This window comes from Girardinichthys multiradiatus, chromosome 14, assembly GCF_021462225.1.
Source record: "Girardinichthys multiradiatus isolate DD_20200921_A chromosome 14, DD_fGirMul_XY1, whole genome shotgun sequence".
Taxonomy (NCBI): domain Eukaryota; kingdom Metazoa; phylum Chordata; class Actinopteri; order Cyprinodontiformes; family Goodeidae; genus Girardinichthys; species Girardinichthys multiradiatus.
This window is the reverse complement of record NC_061807.1, coordinates 6,894,248-6,915,488: the sequence shown is the minus strand read 5'-3', so window position 1 is coordinate 6,915,488 and position 21,241 is coordinate 6,894,248. Positions and strand designations below refer to the sequence as shown.

The following is a 21,241-nucleotide window of genomic DNA, read 5'->3' as shown; positions in this document are numbered from 1 at the left end:
TGGTGGGATGGAGCTAATAAAAAAAATAAAATCCATGAAATATAACAGATTCATTTAATATTAATAAACACATTTTAATCAAGTTCATGAAAAATAAATAGAAGAACATCATTTAACAAAACTAGAGTTATTCTACTAAAACTATGTTTATTAGAGACGAATGATGGGATGGTGTTAATATCTCCTGACCTGTTGACCTCTGCTGACCTTTCATTGTTGTCTGAACCTTTTACTTCTAGAACTTCTTACTTTGTTCCTTTCATTTTAAACAACCTCTGAACAGATTTCTGCAGTCAAGTATTTGAAGTTTTGTACTTTAAGTTTGACTAAAACAGTTGAATAATGAATCCTACCAGCTTAGCGTTGGTTTTCCATATATTCCTTCATACATCCACACCAAGTCCTGTGTGGGACACTTAGAGACGACTAGAACGAGTTTCATGGGTTTTTCTTCTAAAATGTCTGGTTTTATCAACTATTACAGTCGGTTCTACCTCCCAGAAACTTGTTTCAGTCTTTTAACCTGAACATTGTTCATCCCAGAATAATCTCTGTTAAGATTTGATCATTACTGAATATCATGAAATCATTTATGTTCATTTATTCCAGATTAATATCTTGTGCTGCTGCATTGAAACACCTATAGATTAGTGACTTGTTTGATTTCTGCACTGACCTCATTGGGCCAATCTGGGTCGCTTACAGAACCACCTGGGGACCGGTTCTGTGAGTCCCAAGCAGTCAGACTTCTCTGCGGTCTGTAAACGGACTCTGCTGCTTCCTGTCTGGGACATGAAACGGGTCCATGGGACGTTAATAATGAAATGACTTCAGGGCAAATTAAACAGAGAAATGATGAAATAAAGTCATATTCATGTGTTTCAGACGCCTCACCTGGTCAACCTGAATGAAGACCCTCTGATGTCTGAGTGTCTCCTCTACTACATCAAGGAAGGAGTCACCAGGTCAGAGACGTCAGAGCTCGGTCTTTCTACCTGTTGCTGTCTGAATGATAAAGGTCAAAGGTCTCCAGATGAACTGAATATGAACAGTCAGAAGCTCTAAGCTGTAATTCACCTGATCGGTCGTCTTTTAAACTGCCTGTTTTGTTCGAGTGCATCATTGTTGCTCACTGTTTACTGTGTGTGTCTCAGGGTTGGACAGCAGGACGTGGACATCAAACTTTCAGGTCAATTCATTAAAGAGATCCACTGTGTTTTTGTCAGTGAGACCAACGAGCAGGGAGAAGGTGAGACTCCATCTGTCTCTCTGTTTGTCTCAGGGTCAAACCTGATTGGACAGGTTCTCTGTGTGGATCAGTACTAACAGCTCTTTTCTGTGTCGGAGCGCCCTCTGCTGGTTGAACTTTCTCAAAGATTTCATGAATCTCACAGGAACTTGAACTTTTTCATATAGTTTTATGTTAATAGACTTTCATAAAGGTCAGTCATTGTTTCAAAGTATCATTTAAATAAAGTTCTTTATTTGTTTTGATCCTTTCTAGCTCGTGCTTTTTAAATATCCATCATTCTCTCTAAACTTAGCTCCTTATCTGTGACAGCAGCCAAATAAAACTCCTGAAACTCTTCCTTTAGTTTTTTTTTGGTGAGATTATCAGTGGGCCCCATCTGGCCCCCCTCTGAGCCTTCTCTGGCTGTGACCTTGTTGGCTTCAGGATGGAGGTTCTTATATGAAGCCTGGGGCAGGAGCTTCAGTCTGAATCAGTGGGAAAGCTTCTGTGTGTCTGTTTTCACTGGGTGACTCTCTCTTCTTCTCTTTCTGTCAAAGCTGCCTGGAGGTCTGTCAGGTATCGTCTAACAGATAATACAGATAATAATGACCATGTGACCTCTGTACCCCATCACCCGACCCTCGTCATCCTCCCTACTGGGTCCCTGTACCCCTGTCATCCTCAGCTTCCTCTCTCTGCTGCAGCAGCTTCAAACTGCATCCATACGAAAGCAACTGTTTGGGTTTTTTCTTAAATAAATGAAAATAAGAAAGAAGCTCCTGATGTGGAGAAGTTTCCTCATCAGATGTTTCAGCTGCAGATAAACAGTTAGTTTCTCTTCAGGCTGTAACTGGAGCTACTTAACAGGAGGTTTGATCATGTTAGAAAGACATCATTATTGTTGGAGCTCGTGTTTCTTCTCGTTCTGTAAAAGCTTCTTCATTATTGATCTTCAGACGGATGGTTCTGCAGGTTCTGAAACATGTTCTGATGAAACAATCAATCCTGGATATGTTCTCTAATGAACAAAGGTGAACTGGATGTGAAAGCTCTTCTTCTCTCTGCAGTGGAGGTCATTCTGGAGCCGTTAGTGGGAGCTGAGACGTACGTGAACGGGAAGCAGATCACGGAGGCTGTCATTCTGAAGCAAGGTCAGATTTACTGAGCATCAGCATCGGTTTCATGAAACGGCAACATGTTCCACCTGCCTCTGCACACTTCCTGTGTACCTGTACGTTGCTAGGAAACCGCATTGTGATGGGGAAGAATCACGTGTTCAGGTTCAACCATCCGGAGCAGGCGAGGCTGGAGAGGGAGCGCAGCGCCACAGCCGAGCAGCAGGAGGAGCCGGAGGACTGGAACTACGCTCAGAAGGAGCTGCTGGAGAAACAAGGCATCGACATCAAACTGGAGATGGAGAAGAGGTATGGGGAAACCTGAGGTGCAAGGAGAAGGAATGAAGATTTTATTTTCATTGCTTGTCTTGCAGTTTATGAGAGCAAAACAGTTTTTAAATAAGATATCTGAGCTGCATCCTGATACAAATCTGTTCTGAGTGCCTGGTGTGCTGCAGATTACAGGATGTGGAGACTCAGTACCGTAAGGAGAAGGAGGAGGCTGACCTGCTGCTGGAGCAGCACAGACTGGTAGGTTTATCTCAGTTTTTCTCCTAACAAACAGCTGATAATCAGCTCCAGCAGCTCAACTCTGTGGTTCTGTGCTCAGTACGCAGACAGCGACAGCGGAGACGACTCTGACAAACGCTCCTGTGAGGAGAGCTGGAGGCTGATCTCCTCCCTGAGAGAGAAGCTACCAGCCAACAAGGTAGGAGAACACCATCCAGATCAGTCAGTTTAACCGAGGAACGTTTTAACAAAGCAGGTTTGATCCCATCCCATTCCAACTGCATCGTGTTCAGAAAGTCTTTACCATCATCAGAACTCTGCAGGACTGCAGGATGAGACTGATTACTGAGTTTGCAGCTGTATCGATGTGCAGAACAAATGTTCAAAATCAGGCGGGTCACTTAGGGACCACTAACTGTGTGTTTGTGTCCAGGTGCAGACCATCGTGAAGCGCTGTGGTCTCCCCAGCAGCGGGAAGAGGAGGGAACCTCTCCGGGTCTATCAGATCCCGCAGAGGAGGAGGATCAGCAAAGACCCCAAACGGGTCACCATGGAGGATCTGAGGATGCAGGCCGTCAAGGAAATCTGTTACGAGGTCTCAGACACACCACATGATCTCTTCTTCTCAGGAACAAACACATCTTCTCATTATGTGCAAAGCTTGAACCCGTTTCACAGCCTGTGTCTGTGTGTGACGCCCCCCTCAGGTGGCTCTGGGAGACTTCCGTCACTCCCGTCAGGAAATCGAGGCACTGTCCATCGTCAAGATGAAGGAGCTCTGCCGCATGTACGCCAAGAAGGACTCCAACGAGAAGGAGAGCTGGAAGGCCGTGGCCCAGGACGTCTGCGACACCGTGGGCATTGGGGAAGAGAGGAGCCCTCCCACTGAGGAGGGAGGAGGAGAAACGAGCGAGGGAGGACAGAAGGGAAAAGTGTACGACCTGAAGGCTCACATCGATAAGCTGACGGATATCCTGGAGGTAGGTTTTTACTGCAGCTTCATCTGCAGCTGCTGCCTGCTGCAGTGGAGCTAATGAAGAACCTTCTGTGACTCCTGCAGGAGGTGAAGCTCCAGAACAACATGAAGGATGAGGAGATCAAAGCTCTGAGAGACAGAATGATCAAGATGGAGAGCATCATACCGGTTCAGGTTGGTTCCCACCTTCTCAGGTCCCTCTCTGTCAGCAGATCCTCAGCGTTCTAGCTGAATCCTCATTGGTCCGACTCGTTTCCAGGACGACGACATGAATGGGGAAGGAGGCGAGTCTCTGCAGAGAGAGGGAGGAGGTGGTCTTGATGACAGCAATGACCTGCCGGAGGTCAGAGTTCAGCGTCTTATGGAGGAGGACCCAGCTTTCAGGAGAGGGCGCCTCCGCTGGCTGAAGCAGGAACAGCAGCGAATCCAGAACCTCCAGAAGCAGAACATCACCAAGAAACTGAGAGGACAGAACCAGAGCCAAGGTTTGTGAGGGAGGGGGTACGGTACAGTTCTTGAAAAAAGTATTCATACCCCTCATACTTCTGTACAGTTTGGTGGTTTATCATGTTTTTATGTAACAGGAAGATGATGCATGATATTCAACGTTATTGACGAGTCCAATTTAATGTCAGCATACAACTTCTTTAAGGGCGTCAGAGGTAGAGAACATTACAGAACAAACAGCATCATGAAGACCAAGGAACACAGCAGACAGGTCAGGGAGAAAGTTCTGGTTTAGCTTAAGGCAGGGTTAGGTTCTACAACATCCCAAGCTGGGAACATCTCCCAGAAATCCAGCCTCTGGACATGGAGAGAACCTTTTGGACTACATTGATGATGTGAAAACCTAACACTGAACATCATGCTAAACACACCACCCCCACAGTGAAACATGGTGGTGGCAGCATCATGCTGTGGGGATCTAGAAGCTGGTAGGAGTTAATGCGAAGATGGATGGAGCTAAATCCAGGACAATCCTGGAGTAAAACCTGTTAGAAGCTGCAGAAGACCTGAGACTAGGGTGGAGGTTCACCTTCCAGCAGGACAACCACCCTAAACATACAGAGACATGATGGGATGGTTTAGACTTGAACAGATGCACGTGTTGGAATGGCTTAGTCAAAGTCTAGACCTAAATTCAACTATGAATCTGTGGCAGGACATTTTTAATTTCCATCCAGTCTTTGAAGTATTTTGCAAAGGAGTTTGAGTCTAGTGATGTTCAAAGCTGGAAGAGACAAAAAACCTTTTTTTTTGTGAAATAAATGACTTTCAGTTTGTGGTTTTAATGTGACAACATGTGAAAATGTCTTGAGGACAGAACATAGTCTGGCGTACTGTGAGCGCGCTGTCTGCGGCCGTTCGAGGCTTCAAAGTTGAGCGTACCAATTTCCTACATACTTTCCCACACTTCCTGCCATGGCGTCCCCAGACGGGAAAGCAGAGCTAATTTTCCTTGTTGATTTGGAAAAACGAGAAGAAAAGGTGGTGTTAAAGTCTTCGAACCAGATTAGGGAGGAAGAAGAGGAAACCGGCTGTCAGTGCGAGGCAGAGAGTGGCCGTGATGCTGCGCGACCAGTGTGTCACATTTTAAACGGTTCGATGTGGAGACTTTTTCCCGCTGAGCAGTTTATTACGTGACACCGCGTACGTGGTTGTGAAAATTGAGCTTTGCGCGGACATGTCCGGTGGACGTCCGTGGAGATAAGGATGTGTTTTTGTACATGATGAGAACCATGCCTGACCTGGGGGGAACGTACTCTACATACATGAAGATTACAACATGTGTGAGGAGCAGAATAAGGTCATAGTGTGCGTCTCCTTCCCTGCAGGTCCGAGCACCCCCATCGTTCCCGTTCATCTTCCTGGGACCGGCCGCTTCATCCCTCCCCAGGAATGCAAACTGAAGTTCCCCTTCAAAAGTAACCCCGCCCACCGGTTGTCATGGGGACCAGCCAGCGAGGCCCTGCAGGCACTGGGTCTGGGAGGAGAGGGAGGAGGAGAAGAAGATGGTGAGGAGCAGGAGAACAGAGGAGGTTCCCTCACACCTCCGCCTCCTCCTCAGGGTCAGCCTCCGCCCCTCCTACCCCTCCCCTTCCCTGCTACACCCCCACGCATGCGCACACCCAGCCCTCATCGTGCTTGGCAACAACGTAACCAAGGCAACCAGGGTGGCTTCCACCTCAACCAGCAGGGTAACAACCAAAACTTCCAGCGGCGTCAACGCCGCAACTCCCTGGACAGCTCCACCCACAACAGTGACCAGCAGTACGGTGGGGGTAACAGCGGTCACCAGGGGCGACTGAGACAGAGGAGGGGGGAGTCCCCTAGTGGAGGCGGGGAGAGGGGAGTGAGAGGAGGAGGAGGAGGGAGCTTCTACTATAATCAGCACCAGCACCATCAGTTCCACCCCCACCCATACTACAACATCCACAATGCACCATTCCAGCCTCACCCCAACTACCACAGCCTGCCTCGCTCCGGACCCCTGCCTCTCCCCCCCGACATGCTTATTGGGGTGGGGCCTCCACCTGCTGGGTGGGGCTTCACCACCCCGCCCAGAATGAGACGGCAGTTCAGCGCCCCGGACCTGAAGAACAACACGGAGAATAATGTCATGTGACACAGAGGCCTCTGATTGGCTGCGGGATCCTCATGCTGTAAAGAACAGACCGTGTGAGTGTGTGTTTTCAGCACTTTTTCAGCAGAACTAAATGGAAAGTAAGGTCACGCACATCCACAGTCGTCTGTCCTGCTGTGTGTGTTTGAGTTTTAATGGTCGCACAGTTTAGGTTTTTATTTTATTCTCAGTTGTTCGTCGTCTGTCGTTTCATATTCACTTATTTACTTTGATTCATCTGAGATCTGCTGATGTTCTGATCCTGATCAGCTGTTTGTAACCTGGAGCCTTAAAGTCTGCAGGTGAAGATGGTTCATAAAGATGGAGCACGTAGTTCAGTTCACAGGCAGGGTGGTGAGTTTATGGGTCTACTGCAAGTTCAGCCTGAACAGCGCTTCCTAATGTTAGAGCTAAACCTCTCTAATGAGAGCTTATTCATGTCATGTAATTAAGGCACATTTTTAATATTCAGATTTTTCTAATATGCAAGCTCACAACCTGATCATTGCGTTGAAGAATAGCTGCTAGATTTGCATTCATTTTAAATAAATTCAAACGCAGTCGTCGTTTTTCATTACTGAAGCACCGTTTGAACCTTTCAGCCAGTTTCTCTGAAGACATGAGGCTGATATTTCCTATTTCACCTGAATGCTGCATACTCAACAGCTGCAAACCAAAGAATACGCTCTGTGGCGACTCCTGCAGGCCCCAGAGGGTATGGCATATTTTAGGAGGAGGCGTGTAGGATGTTTTTACCTGACAGGTGAGCATGGTAAAGAGCTGTGTGTATATCTGAAGTTTATCTGTTCTTCTTTATGTTTCAACGGAGATGAATTTAAAAAATATCATTATATGTGCTGACAGTGCCTTCAAAGTTACAGGCAATCATGGGAAAATGAGAGTAAATTGTCTTACATAATGGGAGAGGAAAACAATGGAAGAATCCAGGTAATGTAGGGTTTGTTGGAGGGAATTCTGGGAGATGTAGTGATACATATACAGAAGGCGGTGGATGTGTGATAAATGTGTGTTACGGAGTAATAGTTGATGTTTCGTGGAGTTTAAATCCTACTGTAAGGATCAGGTCCACTCAGAGCAAAGCATTCTGGGAGAAGATGACAGGAATGCCAAACTGTTTGGAGACTTTAGGGATGTATTCATTTTAAGGAAATGGTTAAACTAACCAATAGGAGCGCTCCCTCCTGCAGGAAGGGGATTGATGATGACACAAACAAAACAGTGTTTTGTTCTGGTAGCTCCATAGAGCATCTAGTTTCTGCCTTAAATCCACCAATCACAGGACAATCCTGAAACCCACTTGTAGCGCCAGGCCTGATGGGAAATGTAGTTTTCTCCTTCGGCCTTTCTAACAGTTTCTGATTATTTCCAGTTTGAGCCTCTGATTGGCTGTTTTACTTCGTGTAGTCATTCGCTTTTTGTGCTGCATATTTTAGCCCCTCCCACATCCTCGGCCAATGGTTAATGATGTCATCATGTATCATGGTTATAATTATTATGAAGCTATAAGTGTCATCATTAATATTTGGTTCTTCTGGATGCTGCTAAAGGAGCTTGGTCGCTGTCTTGTATCTTCCTCTCTGTGTGGATGTGATGGAGGTGTGAGAGTTTCAAGATGAACTCTTTTTATTTTAAATTTGTTTTTATTTCTTTATAAAGCTGATTGTTATTTGCTGTTTGGGAATGATGAGGGGACCCTGATTCCGGAACATTCTTGAATTCTCCTCACGGACTGCCCCGCCCACTCACCCCATACCTTTGCACCAATCACATCCTCTGAGTCTATGATGTCACAGAAGAGGGTGGATGTCATCCAGGATTTAAACATGATATAAACTATATCGTTTTGGCTCAGAGCTCCTCGGGTTTTTTCTGTCTTTCTTGGGTTGTTGTTTCAGGAACCAATCTCAGGATCTACCTGCAGACAACACGATGGCAATAAACTGTCAAGAATCAAAGCAAACCGCCTCCTGTTTCACTGTGTGTGGTTCTTTCAGTGGTATGGTGGCTGAAAGGGATCAATCCTCTGTAAACAGCCATACAGACAAAACAACCAATGCTGCACAGGGGCTTTATTAAAGTACCGACACCATACTGTTACAAATAAACACTTTATTTAAAGTCAAAGTGGCAGAAATGATTTGTTTTCTGTCAGTCTTTCATAGTTATTCACTCAGTAACTCTGAGAAAGATTGTTTTAATATAATTCTTCATAAAAGGTCTGTTTCAGGAAGCAGGGATAACGAACTCTGAGTAGAAAGCACATACCCTGAGTAGACCTACTCAGCTCTGTGATACTCAGGGTTGTCGGTTTCAGAACATGAGGAACAGTTAGGTTACTCAACTCTGAGTCAAATTAACCTTGAGTTCAGCACGAGTAAATAAGAAGTCCTGATCAATGGAAAGCAGATAACACGATTCACCATGGCAACGGGAGGAAATAAGGAAGTACATATTTCTCACAGATGCAATTAGAAATATTGATATGGCATATGGAGAACATCAGCACATATTTAAGCAGAAAAGAAATAATGTTGCTGCTGCAAAGTAGCGAGAGTCGGCGAGGCAGAGACCAGGTCAATGCGTGAGTGTTATTTGATGGAGAATTAAAGTTGAATCATCAACACTACACTTATTCAACGTCCAGAAAATTATAAAGTGTGTCTAGGTGCAAACCAGCAGGCACAGGAAGGACGTGGCAGCAAATCAATATGAAATATAAAAACCCAGTTAAATCAGGTCGGGTCCAGTTAGAAGCTAATGTTCTGTTTAACCTTTACCAGCTGAATTACACAGCATTTACTGGATATATTCTATGGAAGCAGATTGTTACCATATTTCAAATGAAAAAGCATTTTCAGAAATGCTTTTTCATTTTAAGAATGTGGCTGCGTTATTTGACCCATAAATAAAATTAGTAATCAATCATCCTATTTGCATTTGCATTTTCTTCTTCATGACTGCACATTTTATTCCATAATCAAAAAGAAAACAAAGCAGACATTGCTTTTTCGTTTTCGTGATCTGCCCTCAAAGTCCTGCCCAGAACTCGAAAACGAAAAAGCATTCCGAGCTGCGGGCGCAGCAGAGTGACGTCAGCAGCCGTTCTTCCTCAGCTCCCTGCTGACCGAGCTACCCATCTTGTTCGGTAGGGGGCGCTGTGCACGTTTGCAATGTAATACATTGCAAACGTGCCGAGAAATTGATTGAATTGCAGCAGGAGCTCAATTTGTGGCAGTGGCAGGAAGAACTGGTAGTTCTGGTGGAAGGAAGAACTGGTAGTTCTGGTGGCAGGAAGAACTGGTAGTTCTGGTGGAAGGAAGAACTGGTAGTTCTGGTGGCAGGAAGAACTGGTAGTTCTGGTGGCAGGAAGAACTGGTAGTTCTGGTGGCATCCTCATGGCCTGGGACATCCAGCGTGTTTTTAAGCATTTATTTATATTTTTCTGTGAGTGACGATTCAGAATAGCCGCTCATGCTCTATAAAAAACCGGCTGTTCGTGCAATAAATCTTCGTCATCCTTTCAACACGTCACACAAACACATAGTGCTATTTATTTTCCATGTCAAGTAAATACAATCACCTTATGTTATGGATCTAAAGCTGTTTATTAAATAATAATCAATAATGAAATCATTATTTAAAGGTAACAGGCTATAACAATAATGACAACCTGTTTGCCGATAATCAGCATCAGCTTCCACAAAAACAGCGGCAACCGCATTGGCAAACTTTTACAGCCGGTCTGGCACCTTCTGGCATCCTCGCAGAATCCCTGCCACCCTGCGGCAGACTGTGGCAGTTCCGCCACAGCCTGCCACCAGAACTACCAGTTCTTCCTGCCACCAGAACTACCAGTTCTTCCTGCCACCAGAACTACCAGTTCTTCCTGCCACCAGAACTACCAGTTCTTCCTGCCACCAGAACTACCAGTTCTTCCTGCCTGCCACCAGAACTACCAGTTCTTCCTGCCACCAGAACTACCAGTTCTTCCTGCCACCAGAACTACCAGTTCTTCCTGCCACCAGAACTACCAGTTCTTCCTGCCACCAGAACTACCAGTTCTTCCTGCCACCAGAACTACCAGTTCTTCCTGCCACCAGAACTACCAGTTCTTCCTGCCACTGCCACAAATTGAGCTCGGTCCTGCTGCAATTCAATCAATTTCTCGGCACGTTTGCAATGTAATGCAATGCAGATGTGCACAGCGCCCCCTACCGAACAAGATGGGTAGCTCGGTCAGCAGGGAGCTGAGGAAGAGTGGCTGCTGACGTCACTCTGCTGCGCCCGCAGCTCAGAATGCTTTTTTGTTTTCGAGTTCTGGGCAGTACTTTGAGGGCAGACCACGAAAACGAAAAAGCAATGTCTGCTTTGTTTTCTTTTTGATTATGGAATAAAATGTGAAGTCATGAAGAAGAAAATGCAAATGCAAATAGGATGATTGATTACTAATTTCATTTATGAGTCAAATAATGCAGCCACATTCTTAAAATGAAAAAGTATTTCTGAAAATAATTTTTCATTTGAAATATGGTAACAATCTGCTTCCATAATATTCAACATGTGCCATTATGTGTAAGAAGTTAAAGGTTAGCTCATGACTTAATATGATAAACAGCAGACATGCAAGTGAAGCTGAGATATTTTCTGTCCCTAAAGCTCCCTGTGAAACAGCTGTACGAGGTGTACTTTCAAGAAAACATAGAAATATGTTTAATCAGAAAGGAAGTCCTAAAAATGTAGCTACAGAAAACACTGAATCCAGCTGCTGGAGCATCAGTTAAAAGTGGGTGAGATCCCCACAGAGGTGGAAGATTTTATTAGTTTAAATAAATATCAATAACTGCTGGATTTCACCTGCAGGGAATAAAGAACACTGAATAAAATGAAAGGACCATCTAGCTGGTGATTGTTAAATCAGACATTATTATAAGATGCTGCATCTCTGCTGCTGGCCAGGTTGAGACCAGGGCCATATATAAACCCAGGATAATGACATTTATTGTTGAACATACTGGGTGGTCATCAACAAGGTGACTCTGATTCATTAAATTAGAGATGCAGCATCAAACTGTGCAATATAATATAAAACAAATCAAATATAATCTCCTTTATTTAGTGAAGCAGCAGTGAATGTAACTGTCATGTATGCAGCCTGGAAACCCAGAAATATATGAATAGATGATGCTTGAGTTTCAAAATGACTGATTTCACTGATACCTGCGGTTCTGATATTCTTCTTTTATTAGTCTTGTGGGTCCATGACTAGAGATCACCACTAAACTGAACAACAGGGGGCAACAGTTTTCAGATTGTGACGTAGAAATGTCCAAGGTGTTTAGATTCAGGTGTTAACAGAAACACAAATGTTCTATATTGAGCCACATTTACCACTAAATACATCTTGCATTCATAAGGACCGTGCACGTCGGTAAGAAAGCTGGTAATATGAACGTTTCTGCAGGTGTAGAAGCAAGCAGGTGTTATCTTGTATTCTCTTCATCCTTCTTTCTTTCCTTCATTCTTTTCTCCTCTCCTCTTTTCCTTTCTGCCACCCTCTCTCTCTTTCATGCTTCTTATTTTTCTTTCCATTTCAGTCTCCATGTTCGTAACAACTGAAATAATCCCAAAGCAGTTTCTAATAAAGTTTCTTTTATAAATATCAAGCAGAGCTTTAAAGCGTTAGCCGTAACGCTCCACTTGTGAAAGTAAATCTGTTGGGCTTTTTCTTGGCACTCAGACAACAGTTCTGAGCTTTACTCTGCCGGACCGGACACGGTTAAAAACAAAAAAGAAATGTCTAAGTCACAAAGATCTGCAGTTTGATGGTGGGGAAGGAGGCTCCTGTCTAAAAGCTCCGTTTTCAAATAAAATGTAACTAACCCTAAACTATTTGTGTCTGATAATAACAGAAAAATAACCAAACTATGATGTCTGTTGGGGGTGGAAGCCCGGTATCCTGCGTGAGAGGCAGCAACAGACCAGTCTGCTATGGAGGACAAACTAACTTTAATAAATGTTTTAGACTGACATCATGGAGCGAAGTGCTGCCATAACATTCCTGACCACCACCAACAGCTGCCTTTGAAGGATTTCCTATGTTCTACACAAATCTGCAGTTATGTTACTGAGATAAATTATTGACTGTGGTGAAACATATTCATCCATGATAAAGCATCTAATCATGGTCTGATCAGCCTCTGCTGAAACATCTCTCCATTTCTAACACTTTCCCTGTTCCAGATCTCAGGTAGAAAGTAGACCAAACCCTGGGTTAGTTCAGTAAAACCCTGATACTGAGCAGGGTTGGTTGATGGAGTGAGCTGCAGGGTAACTTGACTCAGGATAACTGCTACCTGGCTTTCTGAAACCAAAAACTCAAAGTATGTACATACTTACCCCAGAAAGTACTCTGAGTTCTCACTGACAGACCTTAGATATTCTACATGAAAGCAACACCTGTGGACAGGTAAGAAAACGCCCCAGGTCGTATATTATTGAGCTCCATAAACTGGGCTCTTCTTCTAGAACAGCACCAGTGGTACCAGTGGTACCAGTGAGTCTAATGATTTCAACCTGACCGACTGACTGATAGGACAAGTTATTTACCAGTAAAGGAAGTCAGAGTCAAAGTTGAATTAAGTTTTGAGCAACAAAACACCTCAAAAAGATGAATAAGACAAAGACTTTAATATCTGGGAACATATGAGATAGAATATCTGAATAAATTATATTCAATAAATTAGAACATTGTTAAAAAGTTTATTTGAGTAACTCCATCACAAAATGAAACCTAATAAATAGACTAATTTCACACAGACTGATGTTTTCAAGCCTTTATTTCTATTTAATATGATTTTCTGCCTACAGTTACTAAAAACATTCAGATTTAAGCTCAGAATATTACATCAGAGCAATAAAAAACATTTTCATACAGAAATGTGGGATGAATTAAAAGTATGTTTAATACCTGCAGAAAGGATCTTTTTAAAGTTTCTTTTAATCTGACAAACAAGCCTTGTTGGAACACATTTGTTAATTATAAGAGTTTCTTGGAGAGGAGCAGCTGGTGAGCAACATCATCTCAGCTCAGATGGGACCAAGAAAAGTTGCTTCTTTCCTCTTTAGAGAAACGTGTCCAGGAGTCGTCAGCTTCTCCTGTTTGCTGCTCCTGGACCTCCAGTTATGGGTTCTGTGGTGAGAACAGCAGGAAGTTTGGTTCTCCAGATAACTGAGACCAACAACACGCTGATGAAGCTTCTCAGGACAGAAAGTAAATCTATATAAACTCAGCTGAAGACGGGGAGACTTATCTGACTTCCTGCTGTAGCAGCAGCTGTCGCTCAAACTGCTGCTCAGAAATAAGACAGAGACTCTGCTGAGGTTCTCCTCCTTCAGTTCCTCCAGTTCTCCTCAGACTCACAGAGACCTGCTCTCCCTGAGGATCTCATCCAACATGCAGCTCTTCCTCCTGCTCTTCCTCCTGATCCGTGAAGCCGTGGCCTCCTCGGTGCCTGGCTGCCGTGGCGACAGGGATAAGGACCACCGGTCCAGGGAGAACTGCACTGGAGCCGGGTTCACAGACATCCCAGCAGGACTGGAACACAAGACGCAGGTACCATGACCCAGTTCTGGCATTAAGATCTGGACATCTGGAGAAGGAAACATCTTAAAAAACATGTCAGACAGAGATGTTAGTGAGCTAGAACTGGGCCTCTATAAACCATGTTGTTGGCATAACGTTGATTTATGTTCTAATATCTATGGAGGAGCTGCAACCTTTAATGAAATGAAGTTATTTTTAGAATATAGTTTGTTTTAAAGCTTTTAAAGTTTGAACGTTTCTGTGAGTAAAACGTTTGATCTGAGCTGCAGAGTTTTATCTGTAAAAAGACCTCAAACTAACCTTCCTGAGGAGATCTCCATGCTGTCCAAAGTTAAACCATCATGAAACCAACAGGAAGGAGTGTTTCAGCGTTGGGAGGTGATGGCAGATGTTCTGTTTGGGGACGATAACAAGACTGTGCTGCAGAAAACAACCAAAGCTCATGATGTTAATATTTTATAATTATTTTTTCTTTCAGGTTCTGTTGTTTCCATACAACCTGTTCTCCACTCTGTCCTGGACCTCCTTCCAGATCTTTACAGAAATCTATGAGATTGACCTTACGGCCAACAAGGTGTCTGGTTCTGGATGAATATAGTTAAATATTATACCCGAGAGACGTTTTAAGTGATTCATGTCTGGTTCTCCAGGTTCCAGAGGTGAGCCCCGGTTCTGGTCGTATCCTGCCTGGTCTCAGTGTCCTCCGGCTGGGATCGAACCGCCTGACGTTCCTCCATGACGGCTCCTTCACAGCATGTCCTGCTCTGACTGAACTTTACCTGGAGAACAACTCCATCACATCTCTGACTGACCAGACCTTCTCTGGGCTCAGCAAGCTGGAGGTCAGCATGCCAGCATGGCGCCATGATCCGGTCCAGAAACACACAAACAGGAGAGGAACTGAGCTGAGATCATTAAAAACAGCTGATATGGTCCAACTCTTTAAAGCACAGTCAGATCTGTATCTCTGCAGGTGAAACCAAAACCAAATACAGGCAGAAGTTGTGGAGGTAACCTGGACAAGGTTGGATCCACCAAGAAAGCTTCAAAACGTCAGAACTTTTCCTGTTGTTGACTTTAGAACCAATGAAACAGCAGCTCTAAGGGCTGCCAGTGAAAACCTGCATGAACAGGGAGTCAAGTAGGAACATAAACCAGTAAATTAGAGAGACAGTAGATAGATATGAAGACAGAATCTAGTTTGGATCCATGTTTGGGTTCATTGTCCTGCTGGAACAACACTGAGTCCAAACGGTCTCCCTCAGTTAACAGGAAATCAGTTCGTAGATTCAGATCAACTCCAGCCTAAAATGAACTGGAATCTACTGGAACACCAGTGAACCCAGTTTAACATGAACATGGACTGGGAAGGTGCCGACACTGAGAACCTTTCTGGAGGAGCTTCAGACCTGAGAACTTAACTGTCCAGCATGGTGGAGATGGTACCATGCTGTGGGTTTGTTCTGCTACCAGTAGTACTGGTGCATTAAACACAGTGGGTGGTTTAATGAAGGTGGAGGAGGAGGAGGACCACCAAACTCTTCATCTTCACCTCCAGTAAACAGCTGGATGGTTGAAACTGGGACACAGTTGGTTGTTCCAACAGGAAAATGATCCCAAGCTCATCCAAACTGGTTTTGGACTGGGTAGAGTGGGCTGATATTAAGCTTCTAAGTTTTGACCTGGACTCTATGAATTCATGGACTATACCTAAAAGCCTGGTCAGTCTGAAGAAACCAAGTTCAATGATCTGCATCAATTCATATCAGAGGAATGATCAAATATCCAGCAGGAATCATGTCAGAAGCTGGTTGATGGATTCAAGAAGGACAGAGAGAGAAAGTGTGAAGAGATGTGTGAAGGATGATGTGGTGGTGGGAAGCTCAAAGACAATAACTGGAGACTTGAACATGATGAACCTCGTTGAGATGATGGAAAACTAAAACCTGTCTCCATCTTGTAGATTCTAGACCTGACCAGCAACCATATCTCCATACTTCCTGGTCTCATGCTTCACCCTCTGCCAGCCATAGAAACTCTCTACTTGGAGACAAACCAGGTGAGACGTTAAAGGCTGCTGCTGATGATTCTGACTGTAGGGGGCAGTGGTGGGCACATCTCACTCTGTAGGACCTTTCTCCCTTCCTTCTCAGATCAAGGTGATGCCAGATGGTTGGTTCAGCCAGAAGGAGGAGGTGCCATACCTCTACCTCTCAGAAAACCCCTGGACCTGCTCCTGTTCCCTTGGTTACTTACGCAGATATCTGGAGGACTATGAAGCCAACGTCTACGTCAGAGATGGCCTGATCATCAGCAGCGATGTAGACAGTGTGGTAATGTAGATGTTTCTCCAGCTTTTCTTGAATCTGTTGAGAGCTAGAAGAGAGAGCTCTGGATGACGTTGCTTCTATTGTAGACTTTGGGTCCTTTTTGTGATGAAATTTACTGCATGTTGGCTTCCTGGTGGCCAGTTGGCCAGAGCTCCAACAAACAACAACTAAATAAACGGCAGGAGGCAGGTCTGAACACGAGACAAGCGCAGCTGGTGCAGGAATGTTAGATGGTAGAGATCATCATTCAGAATCATAAATAGAGCCTTTATTTAGCCAGGATGCTCCTACTGAGATCCAGCATCTATTCCTCCAGGGAGACCTGCTCATGGCGCCATCACCAGTTTGTTTTACTGGTGAAACCCACAGACTGTGTCTCAGTCCTGCTGAGAAGATGAAGGAACCCTGAAAATAACTCAACTAGATGATTGACTTGTTTGAACTTCTGTCCCTCCAAGGATCAGGAGAAAAACACTAAATGACACATTTCTAAAAAACTAGAATTCAGAGACAGAACTGAAGATTTACTGATTTTTTTCTGTTATATTTATTTTATGATGAAATTCGTTTTTTTTAAACCCAAATCTGTCCCACGATAGACTAGATGATTTATTTAGGATCTCCTATTTCCAGGTTTGCAGACGTTGACCTTACCACTCAGAGCAAAGAGTCGTGCTGAAATATTCCTTTACCAGAAAGCTCCATGATATATTACTAAATATAATATATAGATATATAATTAGTGAAATTAAAGCCTTCTAAGAAAGAAAGAAGAAGCTGTTTTACATCCTTGTGTCTGTATTAACAGTGGAACCAAACAAGATACATTAAATTATATGAAACTACACATTAGGGTGGATCTAACAATAACTTGATAAATGAATCCATGATGAGGATTTAGTCTCACAAACACCGGGTCGCCCTTTGCACCGCTCTAATGGAGGGCTGGGCCGGCTGAAAATAACCTGAGTGGATGTAAAACGATAGAGAAACCTGTAGAGATCCGAGTCTCTGCCTCCAAACTTTCATATTTCATTTCATAATTAGTTTGTTGCTGTTAGCTGTCAGAGTCTTTATTCCTGATGATAAGAACTGTATATTTCAGGCCCCACAGCTAATGGTGGCAGCCATGTTGGATTTTCCAGACAGTTCTCTCAGAGAACGTAGACATACGTAACTCAGACGTCTGGTCAGGTTGTTTGGTGGTTCTTATTGACACATCTGTAAATGAACAGCTGCTTCATTGTCATGTTTGTCTGCTTCCAGGTCTGTGACTCTCCACAGCGGCACCAGGGGAAACCTGTGATAACCTTAGAAGAGTCTGATCTATGCTCACCTTCAGCAGCAGAACCAGAACCACCTGGAGACGTCTACCAGCCAATGACCAAAGTTTTTCTAGACGAGATGACTTCAGTACCTTCAGTCGACCTTTCAACTCCAGAACCTACGCTACATACAAGTTCTGTTGCTCCAACCGCTCCTTCTACTCCTGAACCCACAACCACTGAACACATGACCTCTGCATTTCCAGAGCTGCCAGCCCAGTTCAGAGTGGTGACACGGTCCTGGTACCAAACCTTCACCAGTCTTCTGGAATGGTCGTATCGTTCCAGGTCTGAGATAAAAACAGAAAGATCATTTGTTGGGTTGTTTGTTCAGACCACACATCCGATTCCTATGACTTCCAGACCTTCAACAACACCGTTCACAACAACTACAAACGTTCCTTCAACCGGAACATCAGTGACGCTCCAGATGATCCCAGCAGCTGCAACAACTGGGACAACGAGCACAACGGGGACTGCACTGGTTTCAAACCAGTCTGTCGGCATCAGGCAGCTTTTTAAAGTGACTTCTGCAGGAGGTGGAGCGGTGTTCTGTGTCTGGCTGTTTGCAGGATGTCTGCTGCTCTGCATGTCTTCAGCAGCGTTGGTCCTGGTGACCGTGGTGAGGCTGATCATCTGGTACAAGAAGGTCTACAAGCCGCTGAGTCTCACAGTAGCAAGGAGGAAGAAAGGCGGGGAAGGTGTAGCTCTGTTGCTGAAGAATAAGAGGGAAGAGAACGCAGTGGCAGGAGATGGAGGGGTGGTGGCGCTGTATCGCTCTTTGCTGTTTGTCAACAGAGAGGGAGGAGACATGGTGGAGGGGGAGGAGAGAAACAAAGGACAGATTATTACTCTGAAGCTGACAGGAGGAGAAGAAACAGGAGACAGAAGAGGGCCGGAGGACGGAGGAGTTCACAGGAAGACCATGTACCGACTGTTTAGCAGAGAGGAAGAGATCGAGGGGTGGAGGGAGGTTGTAGAGGAGTGTCGGGTCTCTGCAGAGGATGGAGGCAGGAAGAGAGAAATCAGGAGGCATGAGGAGCCGACAGGTGGTGCAGGTGGAGTCACTAAAAAACGCTACAGCGTGATTCTACGTGAGGAGAGGGAGGAGGCGGGGGGAGGGGTGGAGGAGCTGGACTGGGTGGTGGGAGGATGGGAGGTGAAAAGAGGAGCAGAGGGGGGTCCAAGGAGCAGCTGGGGGCGGTGGCTAGCTGAAAATGTACCCAGCATGCCGTGGGGGCTCAGTGCACCTTCTGAGGAGGAGGCAGCAGCAGAGTGATGCTGCAAAGATGGAGGCGTTTTACTCGGCTGTTTGGTTTGTTGTTTCTGATTATTTTAAAGGACACCAGGAGTAATAATTCATTACTTTATTTCAGCCATGTTCACATTTACACACCATGATACATATTTATTCTTTGAACTGGTTTATGTTTTACTGTTTTTATTCTCCTGTTAGATTCTTCCATAATTTAACTCCTTATTGAAATGCACAAACCTTTTAACATCCTTCTAACACCATGATACATATTTACATGACCAGTAGACAGAAGTATGAACTTATCTGACCCGACCCCCTTCCTTTCATCTGTAACTTATTTATGTAATATTCTTCATTTCAAGAAAAACAATAATAAAAACTAAACAAAATAATTGCTTTTTTTCACATTAAATGGTAAATGTTCTGTACTTGTATAGCGCTTTATCAAATCCCCAGAGACCCCAAAGCGCTTCACTCTACAATCATTCATCCACCCATTCATCCACCCATTCACACTCTGACAGTGGTGAACTACACACTGCTGCCCTGGGGCAGACTGACAGAAGTAAGGCTGCCATACAATCGGAGCCTCTGACCACCATCAGTAGGCAAGGAGGGTGACGTGTCTTGCCCAAGGACACAACGACTGAGACAGACATAGTGGGGGCTTGAACCAGCAACCCAAGACAAACCCCTGCCATCATTGCCACGGTGGGGGGGGATAAGATACCCGACAGGAAGAGAGAAATCAGGAGGCATAAGGAGCTGAATGACGGATTTCTACAGACTATTCTTTTCCCTGCAGCAGCTCAAAGTTTTAAACTCTCTGGTCAGTCAGAAAAGCTTCCAACAGTCCAACAAGACATTCCAGGCCTGATCCTTCCAGTCTGCTCTCAGGCGTGATATAAAAGGGATGTTTCATCAAGTCACGCTTCCCTGAGGACCAAACACTGGTCTGCTTCCTGTGGCGAGACCTGAGGGCAAATCAACCACTTAGGGTCAGATCTTCATAGATTCCAAATTATTACCAATGCAGTAAGTAGGCGTGTTGCAGGTGGTGTAGACTGTGTGGGCATAACAGATGCAAAGGTGGTGCAGACCAGCCTTTTTAAATCAGCATTCTGCATGCACTGCTGGGTGTCTTCATGGGCAGTTTGACTTATAAGTGGCTGTATAAGAAAGATGAAGTTTGAAGCCATGGAGTTAGAGGTAATAATAAAAATAATAAGAAGAAATATTGTAATGCAAAGATGAAAATAATAGAAGCTAAAGTTAAAAGATCAAATATCAATCATAAAACCTAACAAAAATAAAAGGTAACCCACGCCCCCCCCCCCAACAACCACCCCACCATACCTACTCTACCCCCACCGAACCCCCGAGCCTCCCTCCCAGTTAGCAGTTTTTGACCCAGTGCAAACCATAACAGGTTTATTATAATTTCAGATGAACGTACACGGAGCCTGAGAAGGAACATTAATGGAGACAATAAATCAACATCTCTCTTGTAATATGAGTGCCCCCTTTAGGTGCCCCCAGGGCAGTTTTTTTTATTAGTTTTTCCTTCAGTGTCCCTATTTCTGCTCTCTGTTGGCTGCTGATGTTCAGATTGGTTTGTTCAGAAAAATACCACAATATTTAGGCTGAGTTATAGTGTTTTTGGTTTAGCTCCATAAAGACTGACTGCAGTCCCGCCGCAAACATGCAACAGACAACTGTAATCTGCACCACCTTTTCTGGACTGTATAGAAGCGCTCGTCAGTGCATCCAGACATAACGGTGTCGTCCAATAAACTGATGGTGTGCTGGCGTTATAAAGCTGTTCTGCTCATTTTACACACACACTTCGCTTTGCACCTGGTTTGTAGATCAGCTTTGCCCACACAACCCAATTTGCACGTTTTTTTATACACTAAAACCTTTTGAAGATTCGGCCCATGGTGTCTGGTTCTCCCATTCAGCACATATGGCCCATGTTGTTCAACATTTGAGCTGCAGAAGCACATGTTTGACCACAGAGAGTTGGGTGAGGATGTACAGGTGACAATCGAGTTAAGCATTCTATGTAGATAGTCGTCTACAGAGCCAACCCCATTGCAGAAGAAGCCCAACACCTTGTAAACGAACTGACAGCGCTGCTAGCAGCAGGTGGGTTTGAATTAAGACAGTGGGCTAGTAATACTCCAGTAATACGTTAGTAACACTCCTGAAACTATCAAACATTTGCCATGAGAAGCCAGGTCTGGGAG

At 44.5% G+C, this 21,241-nt stretch overlaps 2 protein-coding genes across 4 annotated transcripts in view; both read left to right on the top strand.

Annotated features, from left to right (window-relative positions):
• Positions 1 to 8,103, top strand: part of kif1c (kinesin family member 1C) — a 40,918-nt gene extending 32,815 nt beyond the window's left edge. For all 3 annotated transcript variants that reach the window (XM_047385782.1, XM_047385783.1, XM_047385781.1), the window contains 11 exons: positions 886 to 965; positions 1,155 to 1,249; positions 2,299 to 2,382; positions 2,475 to 2,655; positions 2,805 to 2,877; positions 2,957 to 3,055; positions 3,290 to 3,451; positions 3,564 to 3,836; positions 3,917 to 4,006; positions 4,092 to 4,317; positions 5,668 to 8,103. In XM_047385782.1, coding sequence (XP_047241738.1) covers positions 886 to 965; positions 1,155 to 1,249; positions 2,299 to 2,382; positions 2,475 to 2,655; positions 2,805 to 2,877; positions 2,957 to 3,055; positions 3,290 to 3,451; positions 3,564 to 3,836; positions 3,917 to 4,006; positions 4,092 to 4,317; positions 5,668 to 6,458 — 2,154 coding nt within the window. In that variant the 3' untranslated portion in view covers positions 6,459 to 8,103. The remainder of the gene's footprint in view (positions 1 to 885; positions 966 to 1,154; positions 1,250 to 2,298; positions 2,383 to 2,474; positions 2,656 to 2,804; positions 2,878 to 2,956; positions 3,056 to 3,289; positions 3,452 to 3,563; positions 3,837 to 3,916; positions 4,007 to 4,091; positions 4,318 to 5,667) is intronic.
• Positions 8,104 to 13,300: 5,197 nt separating this feature from the next.
• Positions 13,301 to 19,384, top strand: LOC124880562 (platelet glycoprotein Ib alpha chain-like). The gene is made up of 6 exons (XM_047385803.1): positions 13,301 to 14,088; positions 14,558 to 14,653; positions 14,730 to 14,921; positions 16,043 to 16,138; positions 16,233 to 16,412; positions 17,676 to 19,384. Exons 1-6 carry the CDS (start codon positions 13,930 to 13,932, stop codon positions 19,011 to 19,013), a joined length of 2,061 nt encoding a protein of 686 aa, XP_047241759.1. The 5' UTR covers positions 13,301 to 13,929; the 3' UTR covers positions 19,014 to 19,384.
• Positions 19,385 to 21,241: the final 1,857 nt, after the last annotated feature.

What these genes read in the sequence shown, in the direction of transcription:
- LOC124880562 (XM_047385803.1), top strand. Translation starts at nt 13,930, where the DNA reads ATGCAGCTCTTCCTCCTGCTCTTCCTCCTGATCCGTGAAGCCGTGGCC. An exon ending in GACTGGAACACAAGACGCAG is followed by an intron (nt 14,089 to 14,557) that starts GTACCATGACCC and finishes TTTTTCTTTCAG; the next exon opens with GTTCTGTTGTTTCCATACAA. An exon ending in GCAGCGATGTAGACAGTGTG is followed by an intron (nt 16,413 to 17,675) that starts GTAATGTAGATG and finishes GTCTGCTTCCAG; the next exon opens with GTCTGTGACTCTCCACAGCG.